The sequence below is a fragment of the Schistocerca gregaria genome, chromosome X (assembly GCF_023897955.1).
Source record: "Schistocerca gregaria isolate iqSchGreg1 chromosome X, iqSchGreg1.2, whole genome shotgun sequence".
NCBI classification, from domain to species: domain Eukaryota; kingdom Metazoa; phylum Arthropoda; class Insecta; order Orthoptera; family Acrididae; genus Schistocerca; species Schistocerca gregaria.
The window spans coordinates 327669128-327695428 of record NC_064931.1 but is presented as its reverse complement, the minus strand read 5'-3'; the positions used below and the strand labels follow the sequence as shown (position 1 = coordinate 327695428).

Genomic DNA, 26301 nt, shown 5'->3' with positions numbered 1-26301 from the left:
CACTCACTCATCCCAAAGGGATTCCATTGGGTTCAGCACGTGACTCAGGGCATGCCAGTCCATCTCAGGAATGTTATTGTCCTCAAATCATTCCCTCACAGATGTTGCTTTATTAAAGGGTTCACTAAGATGCTGATACAAACATTCATCATCTCTGAGATGTTACTCTGCTGTATGCAGTACATAATGCTGTACAACGTTTCCAAATCCTTCCACATTTGGTGTTTTCACAAGTGCAAAAGGGGGAGTATACCCTAACCACAAAAAACATCCCCATTCCATAACACCACCTCATTGTTGGCACTAGATATGATGGCAGGTCCAACCCAAATACTTCCATCAAATTTCCACAGGGTATAAGGTGATTCATCACTCCAAATCACTTGTTTCCAGTCATTCACTGTTCAGTGATGTCACTTTTAACAGGACCTCGAGCACTGCTTAGCACTGACTATGTAAATGAGTCGTGTGAGGTGCTGCTTGGGCATTGTATGCCGAACTTTTTGACTCCATACACACAGTCATTATGCTAGCTGAACTGCTGGTAGCACTCTGGAAGTCATGACTGATTCCTTCTGTTGATTTCATGTGATTTTTTACTACCACTCTCTGCAGTTGCTTGATGGCTTCTGTCCATCAGCACGTGAGGTCTACCTCGCCTTGGTTTAGCTATGGTTATTCTTTCACATTTCCACTTCACAGACACATCAGCAAGAGTGAACTTGGGCAGCTTTAGAAGGGTTGAAATGTCACCAATGGATCTTTTACTCAGATGACATCCAATGACTAGTCCATGTTCAAGTCACTGAGTTCTCCTGCCCCACCCAGTCCACTGTTAGTGATCCTCTATTGACAACACAATACTACCCATTTCTTTTGTACTGGAAGATCTGCCTCTTGTGATATCTAGTGATTACATAGGGGTGTCCAAACACTTTTGTCCAGGCAGTGTAGATGTGATTGAAATAGTGTCACCAAACAGGTAACACCACAAGAGACATAACCACTGGTCTAACTAATTACCGAAAAATGTAATGCAACTAAGATGTAATTTGTTCAGTACCAACATATATGCAGTGCAACAAGTAGACATTGGTGTTAGTGCAGAAGAAACATGAAATTACAGACCAACAACAGGTTTAGACAGTGCATATCACTCATATGAAAAATAAAAATATTGAGGATTCAAACAAAAATGAATATAGCTTTAAGATAGAGAAATTATACAATATTAGGATAGAGAAATTATACAAAATAACTATAAACATAGTTTTGTACTAGAAAGTAATCTGATAACTGCAGAAATTGGAAAATAGGCATGGATCTTAATAATGCAGGACTGACTGACACAAAGGAGCCATAATAATTAACAGAAATCGGATGTACAAGCCTCAGGCCAAAGATCATATCTAATGTTATGCTGTTAAAATAGAACTTAAAATGTAAACATTAAAAGCAGGAAGAATGGTGACACACACACACGCACACACACATACACACACACGAGCGCGCGCGCACACTCATATATGTACTGGGAGTGGGGTATAACTGCCCCCCCTCACCCAAGCCATGAAGTTTCCTCCTCTCTCACACACACACACACACTTTCCTGACACCCTTATGTTTGCAAATGGAATTCAGGCATAAAATGCATGGCAAACTTATGTTGTGCATCAACTAAAAATAAATAGCATAATGAGTGTGTTTGAACATGACCAGCTCTGTGATATAATTGTACATAACCTTGCTACTTCTGTGTGTAATTTATACCTCAGCTGCTGATTATCTGCATGCATGCATGTCTAAAGCGGCATCATTGTACAGCAGACAGATAATATTCCCCCTTCTAACACAGATATTTTCCCAATCAGATAACTGCTTTCACAGACAGTATTACTTACACACAATTAAAAAAAAAATATTTACAGGAATCAGTAACAATGAATAAATATGAGACATGTAAGTCATGAGTGATTAAAATGTTTCCCAGTTGTAAAATGACATACTTTTCAACAATTATATTAAAGTTATTCATAAAAGTAAATTTTTCAACAATTATATTAAAGTTACTCATAAAAGTAAGTCACAGTTTTACTATCACTGCCACTCATAATAAACAAATAAATAATGTGTACTTACCTTCATCACCACGATCAAAGTCTGCACTTCGTTTCTTGTGGACAGGTGCAGGTCCAGTAGAACGTATGGCACCCATAGAGAGAGATTTTCTAGGTGGACCACTAGCTGCATTGCCTGGAACAGTTGACATAATGTCTGTCTTGGTGCGACCCCCACGGGGCCACGCAAACTGTAGCCGGTATTCAGTGCTAATGCGACTCAGAGCACTGCTTAAAGGGTTGCCAGTTGTCGTAGTAGGAGGCAAACTTGAAGTCATCTGTGCACATAAAAGGAAAGGCAAATGTTAGTGTTCCTTGCTTCAACACCAGTACAAATCATGTCATGCTTTCAATAAGATGTAAAAGACAATCATACTTTTAAAAAATTATACAGCAATTGCTGGTGAAATGTGGGTTTTATAATTCCACATGCATGAAATTATTTCTTTTTGTGTTGTTAAATGTAGCTTCATGCACGAAGAGGTGCCCAATAAGTGACAAATATTCTCAGTATATGTTACATTAAATTTTTTTGTAAAATATCATAATGAGACCAGCTTTTTGTATACAGATTTTTGTGTCTTAAACAAAATTCTGATAACCTCTAGTTCAATGTATATCTATTGACTATATTAGAAAAAAAGATTTTTTACAATACTCTCCTCAAATACCTACAAGTGAAACAATCCATCTATTAATGACAATAAATATTGTTTCACCAGGCAATAATTATTTTTGGTCTAGTAATATTTATCTTTTTGTTGTCTTAATGGATTCAACATTCTTTCTGCAAATAATGTGTAGTATGAAAGTAATACAGTACATATATAGTTTTCAGTGGCGCGGCCTGAATGGTCAGAAAGAAGGATATACACTATGTGATCAAAAGTATCCGGACAACCCCCAAAACACACATTTTTCATGTTAAGTGCATAGTGCTGCCACCTACTGCAAGGTGCTCTGCGGAACTCACAGACTTTGAATGTGTTCAGGTGATTGGGTGTCACTTGTGTCATACATGTGTACATGAGATTTCTACACTCCCAAACATCCATAGGTCCACTGTTTACAATGTGATAGTGAAGTGTAAATGTAAAGGGACAAATACAGTACAAAAGTGTACAGGCTGACCTCATCTGTTGACTGACAGAGACCACCCACAGTTGAAGAGGGTCGTAATGTGTAATAGGCAGACACCTATCCCGACCATCACACAGGAATTCCAAACTGCATAAGAACCACTGCAAGTACTATGACAGTTAGGTGGGAGGTGAGAAAACTTGGATTTCATGGTCGAGCAGCTACTTATAAGCCACATATCTTCCCAGTAAATGCCAAATGATGCCTCACTTGGTGTAAGGAGTGTAAACATTAGACAATTTGAACAGTGGAAAAATGTGTGGAGTGATGTATCACAGTACATAATATGGCAATATGATGGCAGGGTGTGGGTATGGTGAATGCCCAGTGAATCTCATCTGCCAGTGTGTGTAGTGCCAACAGTAAAATTCAGAGGCAGTGGTGTTGTGGTGTGGTTGTGTTTTTCATGGAGGGGGCTTGCACCCCTTGTTGTTTTGCATGGTGCTATCACAGCACAGGCTTACACTGATGGTTCAACACGATCACATACCTGTTAATAATACACGGACTGTGACGGTGTGGTTACAAGACAATAACATCCCTGTAATGGACTGGCCTGCACAGAGTCCTGACTGAATCCTATAGAACACCTTTGGGACTTTTGGAATGTCAACTTCGTGCCAGGACTCACCAACCAACATCGATACCTCTCCTCAGTGAAGAACTCCCTGAAGAATGGGCTGCCATTCCCCAAGAAACCTTCTAGCACGTGATTGAACATATGCCTGCGAGAGTGGAAGCTGTCATCAATGCTAAGGGAGGGCCAACACAATCTGTATTGCAGGATTATCGATGTTGGACACCACAAACTTGTAAGTCATTTTCAGCCAGGTGTCTGGCTACTTTTGATCACATAGTGTAGTTAAATTATATGAAATCTTTAAACAAAGAAGTTTTATCATCTTTGAACAGCCGTTTCCTTGCACTATCATGCCATATAAATGGCCTGTCTAAGTTATTCCCATGACACATTTATGTATGGTTTATATGTAGTGACAGTTTACATTCTGTCTTATTCCTTGGTTCATCTGATTTTAAAAATGGTATGTGCAGGAAAAAATTTAGTTATTTTCTCAAGCGGTAATAAATATATTATGTAAGTGAATCACAGAAAAACTTATTGTGTCCTATTTTACCAGTATTAGGTTTTTTTGTCTTCATTTTCAGAGTTATTTTGGAAAATAGTGAGTACAGACTGTGAAGATGTGACTCAATACTGTTGGTTGATTGCTACAATTGTAGAAATACATGTTTATGTGCCAAAGTAAAGAAAATGATGATCCATATCTTTTCAGGAAAAGATGCAATTTCCTTGGCAAATTGTATACCATACTTCATATTTCTAAAAATGAAATCATATAATTGAAAAGAATGGTACGGTTTCCTTCATATAGCAGAAAGAAAAATCTTAAAAGTCAATTATAGGCTTCATTTTAAAAATACGGCAGAGGAAACAAAATGAAATTCATTTGATGAATAATCATTGCTTAATGTTGTTATAATGATCTCCAGTTCTCTGTTTAAATGGTATTTCCAAGACATTTTCAGTCAGTTCTGTACAATTGTTGCAGTAATTTGATATTGTTTAAAACTGTAAGCATGTCGTCTACAGTTTGCAAACTATTTCAACTGCTTATAAGTATTGATCAGAAATTCATTTCTTCTCTTAATCCCATCAGAGTTTATGTTTACAATAACCATCAGACCTTTACTGCCTTATATTGAACCATAAAATGTATTCAGTATACTTTCTTTAGTGCCATTGTTGTGAGTAACTTATCCTTTGTCCTGTTACATTTGTCAGCTATTTGTACATTTTCCTTTCCTACTTATTCATATTGTTTTCAACAAATGGATCTCCAGTTCAAAAATTTCAGTATTATGTTCATTCCCGAATGGCTCTATCAACCATATTACTGTATTTATATGGTACAGTAAGTATAACTTATTTGTTATTTATTGTGATTCATGAAGTTTAATTGGATTCTGAGTTTACATTATAATGAACATAGATGATGTAAAGTTAGGGATTGAATATTTGATTCAAAACATGCTCATTAGATATAGATATGAGGCATTTCATATGAAAGCTGTAATAGTAATATATTTAATTCATATTCAGGTCAGTGCAAACGATTTGCGATAAGTTTAAGATGTGTGACAGAGCAGGTTTCATATCTGAACACCAACCTTTCATGAAGAGCCCTCTTTTGACTTGCCAGTCTAGGGATATCTCATGACTCACTTCCAACTTCAACCTCCCTCCCTCTCCCCCCACCCCCCCCTTATTCTCTTTCAGATACCTTAAAAATAATTCCACATGACCCTGAGAATCTATCACATATGGGTTAAAAAATACAGAGCAGAGGTTATGTAACATACTGCACACACATAGGAAAAGAAATCCACTACTGTACAACTACATTATTGATGATAAATTTCTGGAAACAGTATCTACCATAAAATATTTAGAAGAGTGGCCTTAAGTGGAATGACCACATAAAACAAATAGCAGGGAAAACAGATGCTGGACTTAGATCCGTAGGAAAAATCTTCTGGAAATATTACTCATCCATGAAAGAACTGGCTTACAAGGCATTTGTTCTTTAATATCAGTCATCAATATGGGACATTTACCAGTTATGACTGATAGAAGAGATAGAGAAGATCCAATGAGGAGTAGTGCATTTTGTCAAGGGATCATTTTGTTGATGCAAGAGTGTTACAGAGATGCTCAACAAACTCCAGTGGAAGATGATAGAAGAGAGGCATTGCATGTCACAGAGTGTTTTACTATTGAAATTTCTAGAGAACACTTTCCGGGAAGAGTTGGACAACATATTACTCCCTCTCACAAATATCTCACGAAATGACCATTATAAGAAAATCTGAGAGATTAAAAGTAATACAGAAGCTTATCGGCAATCAATCTTCCCACATGCTGCTCACAAGTGAAGCAAGGAAGGGGGGACCACTTAGTGGTAGCCAAAGTATACTGCACCACTGACCATCAGGTGGCTTGTGGAGTAATGGTGTAGATGTAGACTGCAGGCTTTCTCAGTGTATTCCAATGATAAAATCTTCTCGGGTAATAAGCTGAGTGGTGGCATAACCTTGTCACAATGTTTCAGTTAGTTTCACAACCAGCACCTTCAGGCGAGGTGTAGGGATGCCATGTTCTGCATGTCTATGTAGCCACTGGACCACTGATCACCTCTGCAGGTGGGCCAGTCATGTGCCTCTGGAAATGAGTGCTGTATTGGTGGTGGGGGAGGGGAACACTGCATGGCCCTGGTGCAGGCATTGGCTCCTGGTGCCTGTCCATTCTGTTCATGGACATCACCTTCATGGTGGAGCTCTGCTGTAATATTTTGGCAGTTTTGGAATACCACACTACACTGTCAAGGAACACATTTGATGATGAATGCTTGGAACTGCATGAAACCACACTAAATAACACTCTATCATAAAAAAATAAAAAATAAAAAGAACAATGGTCTGAGCCATTTCCACATAAAACATTGCATTCTGCCATAAGTGTCATTTTAATAGAGAGAAACAAAGTAACAAGATGCCAATACCATAGGAGGGAAATTATACATAATTCAATAAAATTAGTGTATCATTACATTTTCTGTCAACAGTGCCAAAAACCCAATGCTTAAAGTAATTTGATAGTGCAAAACACACTTATCCTACACACCTGATAGTGCTTATATTAGTCCTCATAATACAGATGTGGGATCTTGATGAAGTGATTAAAACAAAGTGTAAGAAAGCAATGTGTACACCTCACTAAAGCCACATTTTAACATTCAAAATCACTTCCACATTCAGGCAATCCAGTATGAACAGCCACGTTAATTACATTTTCAAATGATGATATAGGTATATCAACCTGTCTTTCACCAAGCATATTGCAACATAGGCATACACATTGGTGCACAAAATTGATTGTAAATCACAGAGTGAAGTTTGATGGTGAAACAATGGTCATGTATCTTCACTTGTGGTTTGGCACATTGTAGTCTTATAAAATCAGCAGCCCTTCTGAGATATAGATTATATTGCTGAAAGAAGTAAACATTATATGACTGGGAATATTTTTTTGTTTTTGGTGGCAATCTCTTCAGCATAAGGTCTTTGTTTGAAAAACTTGCATCTAGAAGGGTATGACCTGTATGACCTGACCAGAAATCACACAGCAATAGGCTCTTTTTCACTTGTTACATGTTTGTCAAGGACTCAAATTAGAAAACGTTTCATGTGTTCTTTAGTCATTTTTCCACTTTTACTTGCCTTCACATGAATGTTTCATGGGCAGGCTCTTTCGAGTTTCTTTGAAATATTTGAGTGGAAAGTGCCTTGTACCTCTTGAAAACATATGTACAACTTGTCTGCTGGTCTGTCTGTCTCTGATAAAGCCACATTAATTATGTATCTGTGGGCAGTGGCCTTGCCACAGTGGATACACCGGTTCCTGTGAGATCACCGAAGTTAAGCGCTATCGGGTGTGGTCGGCACTTGGATGGGTGACCATCCAGGCCACCATGTGCAGTTGCCATTTTTCGGGGTGCACTCAGCCTCATGATGCCAATTGAGGAGCTACTTGACAGAATACTAGCAGCTTCGGTCAAGAATACCATCATCATAACGACCGGGAGAGTGGTGTGCTGACCCCACGCCCCTCCTATCCACATCCTCCAATGAGGATGGCACGGCTGTCGGATGGTCCCGGTAGGCCACTCGTGGCCTGAAGACAGAGTGGGTAGATCTACAGATGTACAAAATAGCCGTAGTTGTCTCTCCTCTGTGAGGCAGTGTTGATGATGAAGACATTTCATACTGGAACTGACTCTGGTCATTGTTCCAAACACTTCCCTTCTCCACATCCTACTCATAAAAATGTTCACTTACTCCACAAACTATTGTGCCTATTGTGCCTATTATCATCTTCCATGTCCTTACATGTGACAAATGTAGTATTAGGCCTGGCAGAGATGCCGTATTCAGCCTTATGATTGTCAGTAAAAGGAACTGAATCTTTGAAATTGTCCAAGCCAATCAATTTAGGTGCTTCTAGTGACCACATTTGCATATGCCAGTAGCAAATGTTAGATCTATATGACCTCGCTCTATCAAATTGCAATATTACATGCTCTTTTATAGTTTGTAATTGCATCAGAGTGTGTTATTTAAAATGAGCTCCTGCTCACCTTTTGCTAGACATATAATTTAAAATTAATGCAATTTGATTTACTTTTAATACACTTTTAATACCTTATTAGTTTGCTGCAGGAATTGAACCCACAACTGTAATAGTCATCAATATCTTATAATACACTGGGTCTCAACTGTTTGAGTGAAGACAGTTCATACTCATTTTGACTGGACTGTTCCTGTTGCTCTGGAGATGAGTGTCATTTACTGCTTGAACAGCCATCTTTAGGTCCAGGTTTTTCCTGCCCTTCAAACTCAGTGTATCTGTCAAATGTAACATCATGTATTTCTGTCTCATCCCCCTTACATTTCTGAATTATTATGTTATATAATATATCCATGAGCTCGCTATTCTTCAACCTGCTTTCATTTCCATATTCAGCAAACTGTAATCTTGTCCCTAATATCTGGACCCATTCATTGGATTAATTCTCTTCATTATATCACTGTACACAATTTACACAGTATCTCACAAGTGAACACTCCAAGAGACACATTTGTACATCAGATATACCATTCACACAACTCGAGTTCCAAGCATTTGAGGTCAAAGGAATCCCTTGTGAGTTGAAATCCACTATCCACCTTCATTATCTTGTTGTGCAGACATCTTTCAACCACCTATTTGACTGTTAACTCACATAACCCATTAGTGGTGCATATCTTCTTCATTTGCTGAATACTGAAGGTGTGTTCCTTATTAATGCCATGCTATACCACTGCAGACTTGTCTGACTGCCGTAGTTCAACGTTTCTTTTGTGTTCTCTATGGTGCAATGAGATACAGTCTTCCTGATATATTTCATCTGATATTTGCAGTCAATACTGTGTTTACCCCTTGTCTACAAGCCTTGCTGGTCTTTGGTTGAGTCACGCATGTTATTAATTTTACCATGTGGAAAATGGCCTTTATTTGGTACTCCTCCATTATTCTCATGATCTTGGCTGTTAGCGGCCCCAGATATAGCAAGAAACCCACATGTTTGGCTTCTTATTCTTCTGATTTGTCCTCCCTCCTCTTGTAAGTCTGTAAAGAGCATCTTATTTGCATCTTGTAACCAATTATGTGGAAAGTTATCTGCAGATGCTGTAACTCATTCAGCAAGCTCTTACTGTTGCAGACGGATCTAGTTCTATGTACTAAGGTGGTGAATACTGAGCTGGAGTACAGTGGATGGTGGCAACTCTGAGGTCCATATGCATCTTCTTGCTGTAGACTGAGTGTTCTAATATGCCATCCAGATTTCTCTTGATCAAAATGTCTAAGAAGGGTAAGCTTCTGTTCTCTTCCTTCTCCATAGTGAACTTGATGCAGTTGTGTATGTTACTGAGGTGATGGAGGGAACCTTGTAGTTTTTCTCTCCCATGTGGCCACACCATAAAGGTGTACATGTAGCATGCCTTTGGTTTTAGGCAGGTATTATTAAGTGCTACTTCTTTGAAGTGTTCCATATATAGATTAAAAATACCTGGAGCTAAGGGGGAACGAATGGCAACCCCACCACATTTGTAATGATGGTGGTTAGTACATGTCGAAAGAGTTTGACTGTGTCCTCATCAAAGTGTTCCTCAAGTAGAGCTAAAGATACTTCTGCTGGCACCTGGGTGAAAAGTGACATGACAACAAAGCTGATCATCTTCCAGGGTCTCAATGCTAAGACCATCATCTACTTGACTCAGAGAGAACTGGATGGAGCAAAATTTTCCATGCTGTCAAACAGCCTAAAGTTTGCTCCAGATCAAAGAATGTTATGAAAAGGTGGCATTATCAGCAGCATGGAGCAAGCCATAAGTAGACACACTTCAGAGGCTGCTCAAGAATTGAGAAGGGAGACATGCAGGGTCCTTGAGAATGCAGTAATGCCAAAGAAGAACATTTCAACAATAGAACACAGGGCACTACTGGCCATATAGTCGTCCCAGCAGTGGATAATAGCAATGTGACAGTGCTGCTGAAGTCAGAAGATTGTCACTTTATTGCAACATCTGGCAGCCCACGTAAAACCAAAGGCATTCTATAAATACATCTTTGTGATGTGGTCACATGGGAGAGAATACCTACAGGAGTTCATTCGTCATCTCAATGGCATACACAACAGCATCCAAGTTACCACAGATGTAGAAAAGAACAGAAGCCTACCCTTCTTGGACATTTTGATCAAGAGAAGTATGGACGGCATGTTGGGACATTCAGTCTAGAAGGAAGAAGATGCATATGGATCTATACCTTATGCTCACCATCCAGTGCAACCCAACTTGGTACTAACCATCTTAGTACATACAGCCAGGTCCATCTGCAACAGGAAGAGCTTGCTGGATGACTTACAGCATCTGTAGTGAATGTTCCACAAAAATTGTTACAATGAGATGCAAATAATATGCACCTTCTAGACTCATAAGAGGAGGGAAGACAAACCCCAAGAATAAGAAGCCAAACCCGTGGTGCTCCTGGTGTACATGGGGCTACTGACAGTTGTAAGGTCATGAGAATAATGGAGAAGCGCCAAATAGAGGCCTTTTTCCAAGAAACCTAGAAAATTAAGGACATGTTTGGCTAAACCAAAGTCCAGCTAGGACTGCAGACGCCGGGTGTTTACAGTATTGAGTGTGAATGTGGGATGCAGTATATTGGACAAACACAGCGCTGCATCTCCCTGTGGGGCACATCAGAAACATTTGACTAAGGAAGATGGACAAGTCCATAGTGGCAGAGTAAAGCATCAGTGAGGACCACACTGTCAATTTTGAACAAATGAAGAAATTATGCAGTGCCAATGGGTTCTGGGACTCAGTTGCCAAAGAGAGGGTAGAAATGTGATTGCACAACAATCTAATAAAATGGGATAGCAGATTTCAACTCACAGCAGTTTGGGATGCCACAAATGGGAGAATGAAGCAGGAATGCTCTGCTCTGAAGGTGACAGTGCACACGGACAGAATGGGCAAACACTGGGACTTGATACCTACACCAGGGATACGCTGCATTCACTGACAGCCACACTGCATTCCCCTACCACCAGTGTAACACCCTCTTCCAGAGGTGCATGACTGACCATCGAACAGAAGTGGTCAGTGGTCGAGTGGCTATATAGATATGCAGAACATGGGGTCCTGACATATTGCCTGGAGATGGTTAGTATGAAACTCATTGAAACCTAGCAACAACACAACACTACTGCTCTTCTTATTACCTGAGAAGATTTTATCACAGCAGAGATTAATTAAACTTTAATCTTAGTGGTTATTACTAGTTTTTGGAATGGTGCTCAGTGTGGAATTCAGGTGTTCTTCATTTTTTCCTTGGCAAAATTAATATAACATACTGCACGTATTCATGAAAGTAGCCCTAAAGATTTTGAGAATGTGTATGACCATGTACTACACAAACACCTATGGGAATGTTTGAGATGCAAAGAAGTGCCAGGAGATTGTGATCATATTCTGATCCAGAGATGAAGATCAAAATTATTTAAAATTGAAACTTGAGTCCAACGAGGAAATTGTTTGCCACTATTTCTCTGAAGATGCTTGTCACCATTTCTCTTCAATGTCCACCTCTGTAGCTGAGTGGTCAGTACAGTGTGTTAACTGTAAGACAGCAGAGTTGTGAGGGGAGTGCGGGGAGAGGAGGAAGCAAGCATTGGATGGCGAAAGGAGAGGAGCCGTTGGAGGAGGAAGGGGGGGGGGCCACAAGGCACGCCTACCAGTTGCAGTGCTGGCACTACAAATTGCACGTCATGCTTACATGAAAGCAGACGAAAAGCTTGGAAGTAAAACTCGCTTTAAATGTTGTTCGTAAACGAAACTGAAGTCGTCATGTACATGAAATATAAGGTAACTCGGATGAAATAGGGGGTGCCTTCAAATTTACTGCAAAAAAAAAAAAAAAAAAAAAAAAAAAAAAACTGAAATGGAAACTCACCTTTTCTTGCCAGGCGTTTGTGGTGATATGCCAGGATGATTCTTGGAAAACTGTTTGAATCTTCGAATGCTACGCATGCTTTGTCCTGTGTATGTAGCAGCTCTCACTGAAGATTTGTAAATGGGGTGAACCAATTTTTTCTGCTCCCTTTTCCTTTCACAGCATTCAATCACACACAATATAATTTTGTGAGCATTGCTACGTAATACTGGTTTCCTTCTAACCGTAGACCTACTGGTAGGGGTTGTTGGTGACTCCCGAGTTGGGTCAGCAACTGCCTCTTCACTCATTTTCATAATGTTTAGCACAACTGCACAATAAAAACATGCAGAACAGTACAGCGCAAATCAATAACAAAGCAGACAACAATGGCTACCTTGTACAACACAGTCAGCTACGTAATGTTGGCAGCAGTCAAAACTGCGTGCCTACCAATGTTTACCGACTTCTACCGATTCAGGACTAGGGAGAGGTCTGCCTTCTAAAAGTTTACGCACTGTATGGGTGACTGCCAAGTGGGGGAACATGAGTTTCAATCATGGTTGGCCAGGGACTTTTCCTTGATGGGATGATTGGTATAGGTGCACTCAGCCTTGTGATGCCAAGTAATGAGATACTTGACCAACTTGTAGTGTCTCCAGGGTCAAAAAACCCAAAAACAACCAGGAGAATCAGGTGCTGAGCACATGCCTCTCTATACCACATCTGATGGTGCCATTCACAGAGGATGACATGGTGGTCAGATAGGCCAAATGGGCTTGTCTAGGGCCAGAATGCAGAACGTTATCTTACCTTACCTTAACTTATTTTTGTTCATCAATAAATGGATGAAGCAGTAAAAACAGTAAAGAGAAAGGACCATACAACATATATCTTTGTTTTTGGTTATGATCTCATAATATGGATTTAGTAACTCTATATCAGGGGACATGTAGATGGATGATACATATGATCACCATAGCTGGGTGTTTACTTCCTCAGTAGTCACAAAGACAGAAGCCAGTAGCCATCATCTCTATTGTAATTTTTGAGCGGGTCCACAGTCTCAACATGTTTAGAGCATGAAAACATGGTGCAAGTGGGCTGTATTGCAACTGCACTCATTCTTTGATATTTCAACTGCTGTGTGGGCTTACCTTCTATATATAGAAATGTAGATTAGAGATGGCAGCCTAAGGTTTCTATCTTCATGATACTATCAGCGAAATAAACATCCAGCCACAAAGAGTGGAGAACATAACCACCTATTAGAAAACAACCAAACTGGCACAACAACAATGATATATTGGATTCTCTCTCTGTTTCGATGTCTACTTTCAGTATTTACCAAACAAAAATAACCCACCAATGGCAGCCTGAAGAGTTTTACCAAGCAACTCCAAATCTCTGGAAAAATACAGGAAAGTAGCCTTTTACAAGTGAACATGACACCGTCTTTCAGCAGTGTTCAGTCATCCAGAGAAACTGCTGGAATCCTGACGAAGGATCTAAATTTTGAGCATTCAAGAAATTTAAGGAAGAATATGATGTGACCCAATGACTCAGAAGGTTTTACCATCAATGACAATGTCCACAAAAGGCTACACACTTACATAATTTCTGTCTCCTTTATTTGCATGTTGACTGCTCAATGCCTCAACTGTATGGTGACTGATTACATTTATGCACACTGTTTTATGTATTCAACTCAGTAATATCGAGTATCATATTAATTTACAATCTCTGAGGTATGATATTAACTTTGTCAGCAATGATTTTTCATGCAACATTTATTCCATTCCATTCCATTCTGGCTGGCTGGTACAGCTATTAATTTCGATTATTTCAAATTGAAAAATAGTTTCGGTTACAAAGTTATTTTAATTTCAATAACATGTTTTATCTTTTGGGACATCATCAGATTGTCTACAAAACAAGAAAACAATCTTTTAAGAACAAATACAGGGAGGGGCATGGTCCTATCTTGCACGATTTTGCAAATAAATAACTAAAACATCTATTTAAACTTACAAAGAAGTAACTGGATATAAAACCATGTAACATAGAGTCTCAAAGGCCTAATTAAAAGAAAGAAATTACAACCATAAACCACACTATGTATGAAGGAGCTGGGAAAATTCCAAACAAGTTTCAAAAAATCATATATTACCTTAAGCATGTTAACACACACTGTTGTGGCAGCACTGCACAGGACCATGCTTACAAATGTATAAATGCAATGTTGGCGTGTATGGTGCAATAGGTCCATTTACGGTAGTGCCCATGAATATATACCTGTGACAGACTAGAAAGTACACACTGTGCTAGTGTGGCAAAAGGTTACGAGATAGTGTGGAAAACTATGCAGATGTGCAAACATAAGAAGTCATACAAATTACGTAAAACCAAATATATATTAAGATGCCCACACATGAGAGAGGGGTGAAAAAACGGTAAAGTGATGGTAGCATGGTACGTAGTGAGTCAAGTATGTTGTCAAGGCCCAATAATGTGTAGCGAATTGGCTAAAATTTAGAGTGCGTGTTCAGTGCATGCATCCAATGACCAACAAATCCAAACATCAGGACACCAGAATCAGGAGTCACAAAAAGCAAGACCTATCCCCAGACACTTAATATCAAGAAATACAAAAATGTAAAAAAGAAAATATGTCACATACAACCAAATAAATCCCTTAAAAACCCATAACAATCCTCCCCCAACTTCTCTCATACCAAAATGGAAATATTAAAATGTTCTGTGAGATGACCTAAAACAGAAACCAGAAAGTATCATTGCACTAAGATTTTAAAAGTTGGTTACACTGAATTGTAATACACCTTATTGTTACTAATCAATTGATCATTGAGAATATTATTTGGGCATTACTGGGCTTTTACGACATACTTGACTCACTATGCATTGTACCTCTTGTATCATATCACTTTTTTTGCTCATTTGTGGGCATCCTAATACATAGGGATTTTTGGATTTATGTAATTTGTATGACCTATCATGTTTACACATACTCATTGCAATCCATTCATCTTACATTGTTTTATATTCATGCACACACTTTATGACTAGTTTTGCACAATATTCGGTTACCTTTTGCCAGACTGGAGCAGTGTGTGCTTTCTGGCCTGTCACAGTCATATGTGCTTGAGCATTAAATGGATCTACTGTGCCATGCACAGATAATACCGCATTTACACTTTTGTAAGTGTGGTTCCATGCGGTGTTGCTATGGTGGTGACTGCTGGTGTGCTTCAGAAACATAATTTCTTGAAACTTTTTTGAAGTTTTCCCACATCTTTCATATATAAGTTGGTTTATTGTTGTAATTTCTTTATTTAATTAGGTCCATTTCTGATCATTTATTACTCCATGACAGATGGGTTTTATATCCAGTTACTTCTGCATAAGTTTTAATATATGTTTTAGTTATTTACATGTGTAATTGTACAAGATAGGAATATGCCGCTCCCTATATTTGTTCTTAATGAATGTTTTATTGTTTTGTAGATAATCTGATGATACCTGAAAAGTGCCAAACACATTACTGAAATTAAAATAACTTATAAACTCAGACTGTTTTTCAACTTGAAATGATTTTCCATTCATATAGCTGAGATTAACACAGACAAATATATATATGGAGAGGTCAGAAATGGTCTGTAAAGATGGAAAGGCTGTTCTGAGGTAGGTTGTGCTAAGAAATAATTGTTAAGAGAAAAATTCAACATGTTGTGCCATTTCCAAGTTAATTAGCATTGAAGTTAGCCAATCACACCATTGTGTGCACAAATTAAGGTGGCCCACCAGATACAGTTAGTTTCAATTCTTCTCACAGTATAGATGACAGTGCACGAGATGCTCAGCCTTTGAATTTGGTTCGATCCTTACTGCCAACCCACATCCAAATTTTGTAACACTCTCTTGTTTGGTTTTAAGAAACAAAATGAAGAACACACTGGGTGAAGCCATCTTGGCAGGCTACTTGAATCTATGTGCACAATGGCCTCATTGGCTATCTTCAATGCTAATCGACTTAGAAAAGATGCTACATATTGAATTTTTTTTAACAGTTATTTCTCAGCACCACCTACCCTGCAGCATCCTTACAAGCTATTCAGATGCACTCAAAAGCAGAAGTTTTGAGTCATCAAAAGGCACACGCAACAAGAAAGGAAATTTGGTAGTTTTCAGAATCTTTTTTTAAGCTAGAATAAAATGCACACACACACACACACACACACACGCACACACACACCCACACACACACACACACACACACACACACACACACACACACACACACAAATAATGGAAAGAAACATTCCACATGGGAAAAATATATTAAAAAAACAAAGATGCTGTGAGTTACCAAATGCGAAAGTGCTGGTAGATAGACACAATAAAAAACACACACACAAATTTCAAGCTTTCGCAACCCACTGTTGCTTCATCAGGAAAGAGGAAAGGAGAGGGAAAGACAAAAGGATGTGGGTTTTAAGGGAGATTGTAAGGAGTCATCCAATCCCGGGAGCGGAAAGATTTACCTTAGGGGGGAAAAGGGACAGGTATACACTCGCGCACACACACACACATATACCGATCCACACATATACAGACACAAGCAGACATATGTAAAGGCCTTTGGTTCCACCAGATTCACCTGGTCCTACTCCAAATCCCATGCCACTTTCCTTGATGTTGACCTCCATCTGTCCAATGGCCAGCTTCACACATCCGTCCACATTGAACCCACCAACAAGCAACAGTACCTCCATTATGACAGCTGCCACCCATTCCATATCAAATGGTCCCTTCCCTCCATCTTAGGTTTTCGTGGCAAATGAATCTGCTCCAGTCCTGAACCCCTGAACCATTACACCAACAACCTGAAAACAGCTTTCGCATCCCGCAACGACACTCCTGACCTGGTACAGAAGCAAATAACCAGAGAAACTTTCTCATCCCCTCCAACCCAGAACCTCCCACAGAAGAACCCCTAAAACTGCCCCACTTGTGACAGGATACTTTCAAGGACTGGATCAGACTCTGAATGTGGCTCTCCAGCAGGGATACGACTTCCTCAAATCCTGCCCTGAAATGAGATCCATCCTTCATGAAATACTCCCCACTCCATCAAGAGTGTCTTTCTTCCATCCACCTAACCTTCGTAACCTCTTCGTTTATCCTTATGAAATCCCCAAACCACCTTCCCTACCATCTGGCTCCTACCCTTGTAACCGCCCCCGTTGTAAAACCTGTCCCATGCACCCTCCCACCACTACCTACTCCAGTCCTGTAACCCGGAAAGTGTACACGATCAAAGGCAGAGCCACATGTAAAAGCACTCTCATGATTTACCAACTGACTGCCTACATTGTGAAGCCTTCTATGTGGGAATGACCACCAACAAACTGTCCATTCGCATGAACGGACGCAGGCAGACAGTGTTTGTTGGTAATGAGGATCACCCTATGGCTAAACATGCCTTGGTGCACTGCCAGCACATCTTGGCACAGTGTTACACAGTCTGGGTTATCTGGATTCTTCCCACTGACACCAACCTATCAGAACTCCAATATATCCTCTCTTTCTGTTACCCACCAGGCCTCAACCTCCACTAATTTCAAGTTGCTGCCCCCCGTACATCACTTGTCACTCAACAACATCTTTGCCTCTGTACCTCCGCCTCGACTGACATCTCCACCCAAACTCTTTGCCTTTGCATATGTGTGCTTGTATCTGTATATGTGCGGATATATATATATATATATATATATATATATATATATATATATATGTGTGTGTGTGTGTGTGTGTGTGTGTGTGTGTGTGTGTGTGTGTGTGTGTGTATACCTGTCCCTTTTTCCCCCTAAGTCTTTCCACTCCCAGGATTGGAATGACTCCTTACAATCTCCCTTAAAACCCACATCCTTTCATCTTTCCCTCTTCTTCTCTCTTTCCTGATGAAGCAACCGTGGGTTGCGAAAGCTTGAAATTTGTGTGTGTGTGTGTTGTGTGTTTTTTATTCTGTCTGTCTACCAGCACATTATATGGACTGTGTTTTGGTGGGGGTAGTGTCGGGTGGGCATGGTAGGGGGAGAGAGAGGCATGAGGCCAGGAAAGGATTTGGGTTGGGGTGACTAGCCACTTGGAGTGAGGCAGGTTGTTTGCTGGCTAGGAAAGCAGGAAGGAGGGGTTGCAATTGTATATAAAGAAACATGACACATAAAATACATATCCTGATGCCAGTTGTCTGAGCATGATGAGAGAATGTCAAGGGCTTTAGTGAAGTACTTCGTTTGTGAAGCCCATAATATAAAGGAAAATACTCTTACACTGTAACAACATCTTTCTTACTTATGAGCAAGTGCTTCTGACTTTTTTGTGAAAATTCTTCAATGTTTTTAAGAAAAGAAAACACTATTAACATTCTACATCTTTATTCTTCATATCTACATATTTATTTCTCTACACAGTCACCCTGGTGACAAACACATTTCTCCCAATGGGTAAGTTTGTTGATACTGTCACTGTAGAATGTTTGACTTTGTTGACAGAAATGCAATGACACCTCTGCCTGCACCATTTCATCACTATCAAAGTGAAGTCCTTGAAGGTGTTCTGTAAATTTTGGAAAAAGATGAAAATAATATGGGGTCAAGTCGGGGCTATATGGAGGATGAGCGATGACAGTGTACTCAACGTGTCAGATTGCTGAAGATGTTTCAGTGCTCATTTGTGATCTCTGATTGTCATGCTGAAGGAGATGATGCTCCATGTTTGGAAGAACTATTCGAATTTGAAACTCAATTACAGCAATTACAGCATGCTGTACTCCAACATAGTTATCACTTGCACACTGCCATATTGCATCCTACAATTTAAAGAGCTTTAGTGGCACAGGGCTGCAAATATGTAAACATGAAGAATAAATGTATAGAATGTTAATAATGTTTGTTTTATTTTAAAATTGTAAAGAGTTTTCATGTAAAATAATCAGTGGTATTTACATTAAATGCAAAATGTAAACTGAATCTGTCAGCAAACAGAATCATAAGTTGAACAACAGCCAGGTTTCCTTGAAACAGTACAACAATTAGTGGCAGACTGGCCCATTTGATACATAATACCTAAAAAAAAATATTTAAAAAAATTCAACAGTGCCTTGACAAAACACAAAATGGCACAACAGAAAGACTTGGAGTCATCATTGTCCAAACATGAACAAATACCAGATAAACATTTCAAGAATATAAAGTGCTTGTATCAAGTGCTGTCACAGAAAAGGTTGGGAACGTCATAATTCCTTAAACTCATGCTCCGGAATTAAGGTCTCCTCCACATATTATGGGTTGTCACATTTTAATTATCAGCTTGATAAAATAAATTTATGTAATTAATGTTTTATTTGTTGTAGGTAGATGTCTGGAGTCCTGGTAGACACTGAAATTCTCTCGGCACTATAGAAGAAAAAGGGGGAAAATGGTGGAGCCCACTGATAAACGTAAGTTTTGTACAGTAATTTGTTTTTTGCATTTGAAGGGGAACAACGCTGCAAAAATTCATGTTGAGTTGGTGGAGTGTATGACAACAATACACCAACACATATGACAGTGATTAGGTAACACAGATGCTTCCAGTAGTGTCAAAGAAGTCCGATTTTTAAGAATAGAGTGGCAAACCACCTGACATTGAAGAACCACAAATCACAACAGAAGTGGAGCACCTGGTGCTCAAAGACCAAACTGGCATGTCCCAACTGAAGTGAAAGTGAAGAAAAGGTACATTAAAATCAAATTATCTGTGTCAGTCACTTTTATTTCCTTCCACAGTGTATTTCAAGGGCTTACATACTCATCTTCACTTGGATCAATTAATTACATTACAATTTTATTTTGCTGGATTTAGCCATTTGTATGTTTTGAACTTCATTTCAAAGATGTCACAGCAAAAACAACCCTAAGAGGTATTATTAATATACAATTTTCGTTATTAAATGGCACAAAAATATGAAACAATGGCACAAACAGTTCAGAGATTGTACATGTGTAGAAGTACAGTACCTCATAAGCCAAAGAGAATTGCCTGATTATGTTGCAAAGCAAGGATACAGATAACATGCATACAAGTGTTTAAATCATTGCAACCTTTCCACTTAAACATATCATTATTACAAAAAAACTTATAAACATACATTTCAGAGTACTTATTTGTTAATGAATCAGTCTGGTGATTTATTTCTTACATCATAAACAGTTGCAATTTCCAAATCACAGTACAACTTCAATGACACAAGGTTAAAGAACAGTGAAAAAAGTAAAAATAAGTCATTTCTGAACATCTTGCACAACAGTTTGAATATGACAAGGGTTTATTGACCAAGTTTGTATCATAACTGGTGACACCCTAAGGCCTGCAGATCTGAGGGAGCAACAGAAATATTTTAGCTATATTAGACCATGAATTTCTTATCTGAATGAGTGCTGGGTGTGTCACTATGACCCTGAGACAATGCAGGCATTGGAAACATGTGAGTTCATCATCTCCACTAAAGGCAAAGACCCAGCAATCATTGAGCAAGGTGATACTGAGTGTTTTTCACATTGTCATAATGTGGTGCTAATAAAATATGCTCATAATGGGACAAATCTTCACAGGGGCATAGTACCAAAACCTCCTGGAGAGGTTACAGTACACTAGCAAGACGAAACTTTGCAGGAAGCTATCAAATGGGTTTTTTTTACTCCACAACAACACCCTGCTTGCTTTCCAAAGGGTACAGTGACACAAGCTGCTCCAATCACTTACCAAATTTGGCATAACCACTCCACCCCCTTCTATTCTCCTGACACATCACCTGGTGACTTCTTACTCTTCACTTGGATTAAGAGACCATTGTATAGCAGACATTTTCAGTATGATGACAAGGTTATTTTTTTGTAGTTGTTATACTTTCAAAGGCCTTCTAAGCTTCAATACCTGGAACCTCTTAGGCACTTTCTTAATTCTGAGTGCAAAATCATTTTCCACCACTTCAAGTATGTAAAGTGTCTGCTTGTTATTGACAACAGTTATCTTTTACAATTTGTCAAATTATGTTGTGCTACACACAAATGTTATGCTGTGATGGTGATGTGACATGTAGCCTGAACCAATGCAGACTGTAATGTTGCACAATGTCATCTTAACGTTATGTCAATGTGAGTCCATTGCAATTTGTTATTATACAATAAAGAATGTTGATACACATTTCACTGCTGTTTTTCAGTCTTGTGTTGCATTAGTTTGTTCCTATTCATTTTGTCCTGATATAGTAGACCTACACGGATGTCTACATACCTATATGTCTTGTGTTTTGGACTGAACTAAACTACTAACAATGATAATTTAGCAGGTTCATTCAATGCTGTGTAAAGTACTTACGTGAATTCTTTGACAGTGTATAGTCAATATCAACAAAGATGCTAGAAAGTGGTTCAGTACTGCTCATTTCAGGAAGTAATGGACAGGAAGAGAAGAAAATTAGATGGAGTGGAAAATACATAGAAATATTATTTTTGTTAAATCAAAGTAACTCTCACAGTTAGTGTTTCAGATGACAAGATCATTTGCACCATTAAAAGTGATAATTTTTGCCAAGTTACGTAACTCAAGCAGAGAGACAATAGCAACCTATCTATACAATATTGATGAAAACATGTAATTGCTTAATGAACCAGAGACAGCACTTTTCATTTTCAGTTGGATATTGAAGTAAATGACAATCAGATCTTTTATAATGGTAATGAAAATTACAAAAGGTAATGTAAAACTGAAAAGAATCAACTGAAGCAGAATGAGGACTGTGGTTTACAGTAATTTGAATGAGTATAGAAAGACAAACAAAGAATTTGATCAAAGAAGACTGACTGAAGTGAATCAGTCAAACAAAACTGGATAACTACATTATCTGGTTAATTTTTCAGGTCAAGGATCAATTTCCCATTCATCTTACAAGCTGTTTGGAGTTACATGATAACTTCACTAGAGAAAACTATAAAATTATGGAAGAGAATTGGTTTTCAGTACGTACCATCAGGAAGTGAAATATCAGTACTGATAACAGACACATACAAAAATACAAGACACTATTCTAGCTTTTGAAACTTTTCTTCCCTGGGCTTGAGAGAGGTAAATGTTGGAGGAGGTTAAAAAGGAAGGGCTTCTTGCTGATGTGCCTACTGGAAACACTGATATTTGGCCTCTCAATCATAAGTACTGACCACAAATTATTGTATCATAATTTTATAGACCTACAGGAATCAACAATCAGATTCCACAACAGATACAAATGATAGTATTTTGTCATGTAATTGTGCATATGACTCTGCATAATAAAGAGTGGGTAGGCACAGAAATTATACAACCTAGAGGTTCTATTTATTTATTTATTAGATTATTTATTTAAATGTAATCAAATGTGTGCCCGAGTGTATGTGTTAGTTTCAAGTACATTGATGACTCTTGTGTGCCATCTGCTTTGAGTGTGATAAGTATGATAATGAACAGCAGTTGACAAATCACGTACCACTTCAAAAGTTCAAATTATGCCAATGTATTATTTATACATTCACAAAAGTGTGTCAGTTTCAAATCAGCTAGTTAGAGGGTGTATGTTTCAGTTTTTATAGTGACATTTGATGCTGACAATAATATAAGAAACTTTCTTGACATGCTGTTTAATGCTGCTAGTTTACAGTAGTTTCCATAAAAAGTGTTGGTGTACATAACAACAAATGTCAAGAGCTGTCAATTTGGTTTCAAACTTTGCATTGATCAACATTAAAAATTCACTGGATGTTGTGCTCATGCAGAACAAGATTGTTAAAAGTAACTGTATGATAATAAAAAAAAATTGAGTCCTTACAGCCTTTGCAGAGAGTGGCTTTGAAGTTTTTAATCTTATGTCCGCATGCTTCCATGCAGAGACAGACTACACATCAGTTTTGTGGTTTCATGCAAGGGTAAAAACTGAATGATTCTGTTAAAATCTGAATTATCTCCACCTCAGCATAAACTTTTATTTGGAAGTAGTACAGGATGTTCAGCTCTTTTTTGTGAACATGCCATGGGAACTAAAAGTAGATGGAACCTTTGGAAATGTTGTATTCAAAAAGGTTTCCAATCAATCATCCAAGACCAGCACTACATTTTTCAAAAACAATTTGGAAGTTTTCTGCAGTCTCGACTGACAGTGCAGTAGAGTATACATCAGCTATAAAGGATGCCTCATTGAAAGAAAATGCTGAATGTATAGGGTACCACATAAAAAACTCTACCAGCCTGCAGGATAGCAACAATATATCTTTGTTAGTCATGGTAAAGCAAAAGTACCAGGACTACCTGCCTTCTTTCCTACAATTATAGTTTGAAAGAAATCATTTTACTCAACTAGTTAGTAATTTTCTATCTTAGGAGAGCATGAGACCTCGAATTTTCAGTAATGAGTAAGCAATGATTATCTATGGTGGAGCTCAAACTGAACAGGAGTTGCACCACTACAGAGCTGACTAGTTGTGTCATCACATTAATTGTCAACTAGGTAATTCAGACTGGCATATTCAGGTGCACTCTGTGAGAGAATCCCAAATGATGATCATGCTCAGTAAACCACTGCTTGCTTGCTGAAAGAGAGGATTATTTAATGCCTAACTGCTTCAGTGTCAGCAATTCTATGGTAGATGTTAACTTGCTTCATCACCTTCCAACATCACTGACAGGTACTTGGTAAAACTACATTTGGTATCCTTGCATCCATTACATGTCCTTCTATTAAGACACAGTCATCATTGCAACTGTTTGCAGTTGTGTTATGAGAGGAGATGCTGGATTTTAAATTATTAGAGTGATATTGTGTTTAGTAATGAATTTGAGACCTCATTCACTAATATTTTTCTGATGTATCTACTAATACAGGATGTTTTCAGACTATCTTCAGGAAATGTATTTTTGACAATCTTGCATTCAGAACAGTCCTTTTTGCTTAAGATCATATATGCCAGCAGCGCATATGCACATTACAATCTCTAAAATTTTCAGTAAAATTTGTTAGATACACAAATTAAGGCAAAAATGTTTACTTATCTGTGTATCAGAACTTCTGCATGCTGAATGAAGTAACATATATTGATTTTTGTATTTGCTTCAAACTATGTAATGTTGAACTAATATTATTACATACCAAGAATTCTACAACTTCTTAGGAACTTTGTGAAATCATAGAGTGAATTTAGTACTCACCTTTTCAGCTGGTTACCAACTAACTCTAACAGCAAATGCAAAAGAAGATAAGTCAAAAACAAAAAGTAGGAATAGACATCACATGATATGCAAATACTAAATCAAAAAATGAAGATGAGAAATGTAGAGGTGATAAAAGTTAATCAAACTTAAATATGGACAACACACCATGAGTGCAAATTTGTAATATAACAGTACATGGTGCCTTAACAAGTAATAGTTTCCAAATTTTTAGCAAGGAAGTTAAAATTCACTTGAATTATTTGATCAGAAATAACAAACGTAGCCCACTTTGGGTAACTCCATAAAAATGAAAAACATTGCAGTAGTGTATCCATGACTTTTCTGAGCATACTCAAAAGATATCTCCAAAAGACATTATGTAAAATGTTGGTGTCCATTTATTTGTATGTATATGTTCTTCAAATATTATACAGGCTACACATTTAATAACAGATAATCTAGTGGAATGTACTAGCTATTGTAAATATAAATAATGCAAACAATGGCATTCAACTTTATTTCAGTGGTAACAATCTTGCAAAACATGGATGTCTCTGTAAATGAATTGTGCTGATTGGCAGTACAACAGAAAAACTGGTAAAATTAAACTACACACAATTCACCTCTAATTACTTTAGTACATAGAACAGGTATATTTCTAGTAAGAGACTATTTAATAAAAAATAAACATATAAAGTAAAATATACTATGCCAAACTCCTATGTACAAAGATTAAAATTTAAACTTACATTATGCAAAAGATTTTATTTTGCTTAACACATGAGTACACCAGTTGATAATCCAAATATATAATATATTAACTATGAGCTAATAAACAAGAGGGAATAAAAGTAGATGAAATGTAAAATAATAATTTAAATCAAATATGCTGCTTCGTGGATGCAAATACTCCTGAAAATGAAGTAATGATAAATTCTACTAGATTTTTATTGACAGGTTAATGGTAAGTTAAATTTAAAATACAGATGTGAATCTATAACTACTCTAATCAAAAGACATCCAGTGCTACCAGTACCTGTAATTATTGAATTATCTTTAATCATGAAGGAAAACCACAAAATAAAAATTAAGTATTTACCGTCAAATTGAAAAATCATGAGTATTTTCCTCAACATATTGTTTGTTTACTAAAAATATTTTTATCAATATATATTTATGCAATGCATCTCTCACCTATATTTTTGGAAAAAGTGTTTTCCAAATGGTAAGTGAAGATTTGTAGCATGTGGTACACCTTGGATAACATTTTTAATAGAAAATGAATGTTTTAGTACTTTATAGCACCCAACTTTATAAGTGCCTGGGCCACAGAATAATGGAAGTAAAACTTAAATCAGGCTACTACAATAGTCAAGTAATGCAGTTTCATTGTTTTATTCACACACTGCTTCTATATCAAGAAGGAAAACTCTCAGGGATTATGAACAAGTGCAAAAACATACTGGTACAAAGTTGTGGCACCATTTGTGCATGATTTGCAGCACAGCTGAGACAAAAGTGAAAGTAGAAAGAGTCTTCGAGTGTCTGAGCTCCGTGCTGAGCTCTTTATAAAACTGGCAACTGTGCAGACATCAAGTAACTATGAGCAAAGTTAGTAATTTG

General features: G+C 37.9%; 1 protein-coding gene across 1 annotated transcript in view; it reads right to left on the bottom strand.

Moving 5' to 3' along the window:
• The window catches only part of LOC126298052 (misshapen-like kinase 1), a 1491768-nt gene that overhangs the window by 272187 nt on the left and 1193280 nt on the right, over positions 1-26301 (bottom strand). The window contains exon 7 of the mRNA XM_049989371.1: positions 2140-2395. Within this exon, the coding sequence (XP_049845328.1) occupies positions 2140-2395 (256 nt within the window). The remainder of the gene's footprint in view (positions 1-2139; positions 2396-26301) is intronic.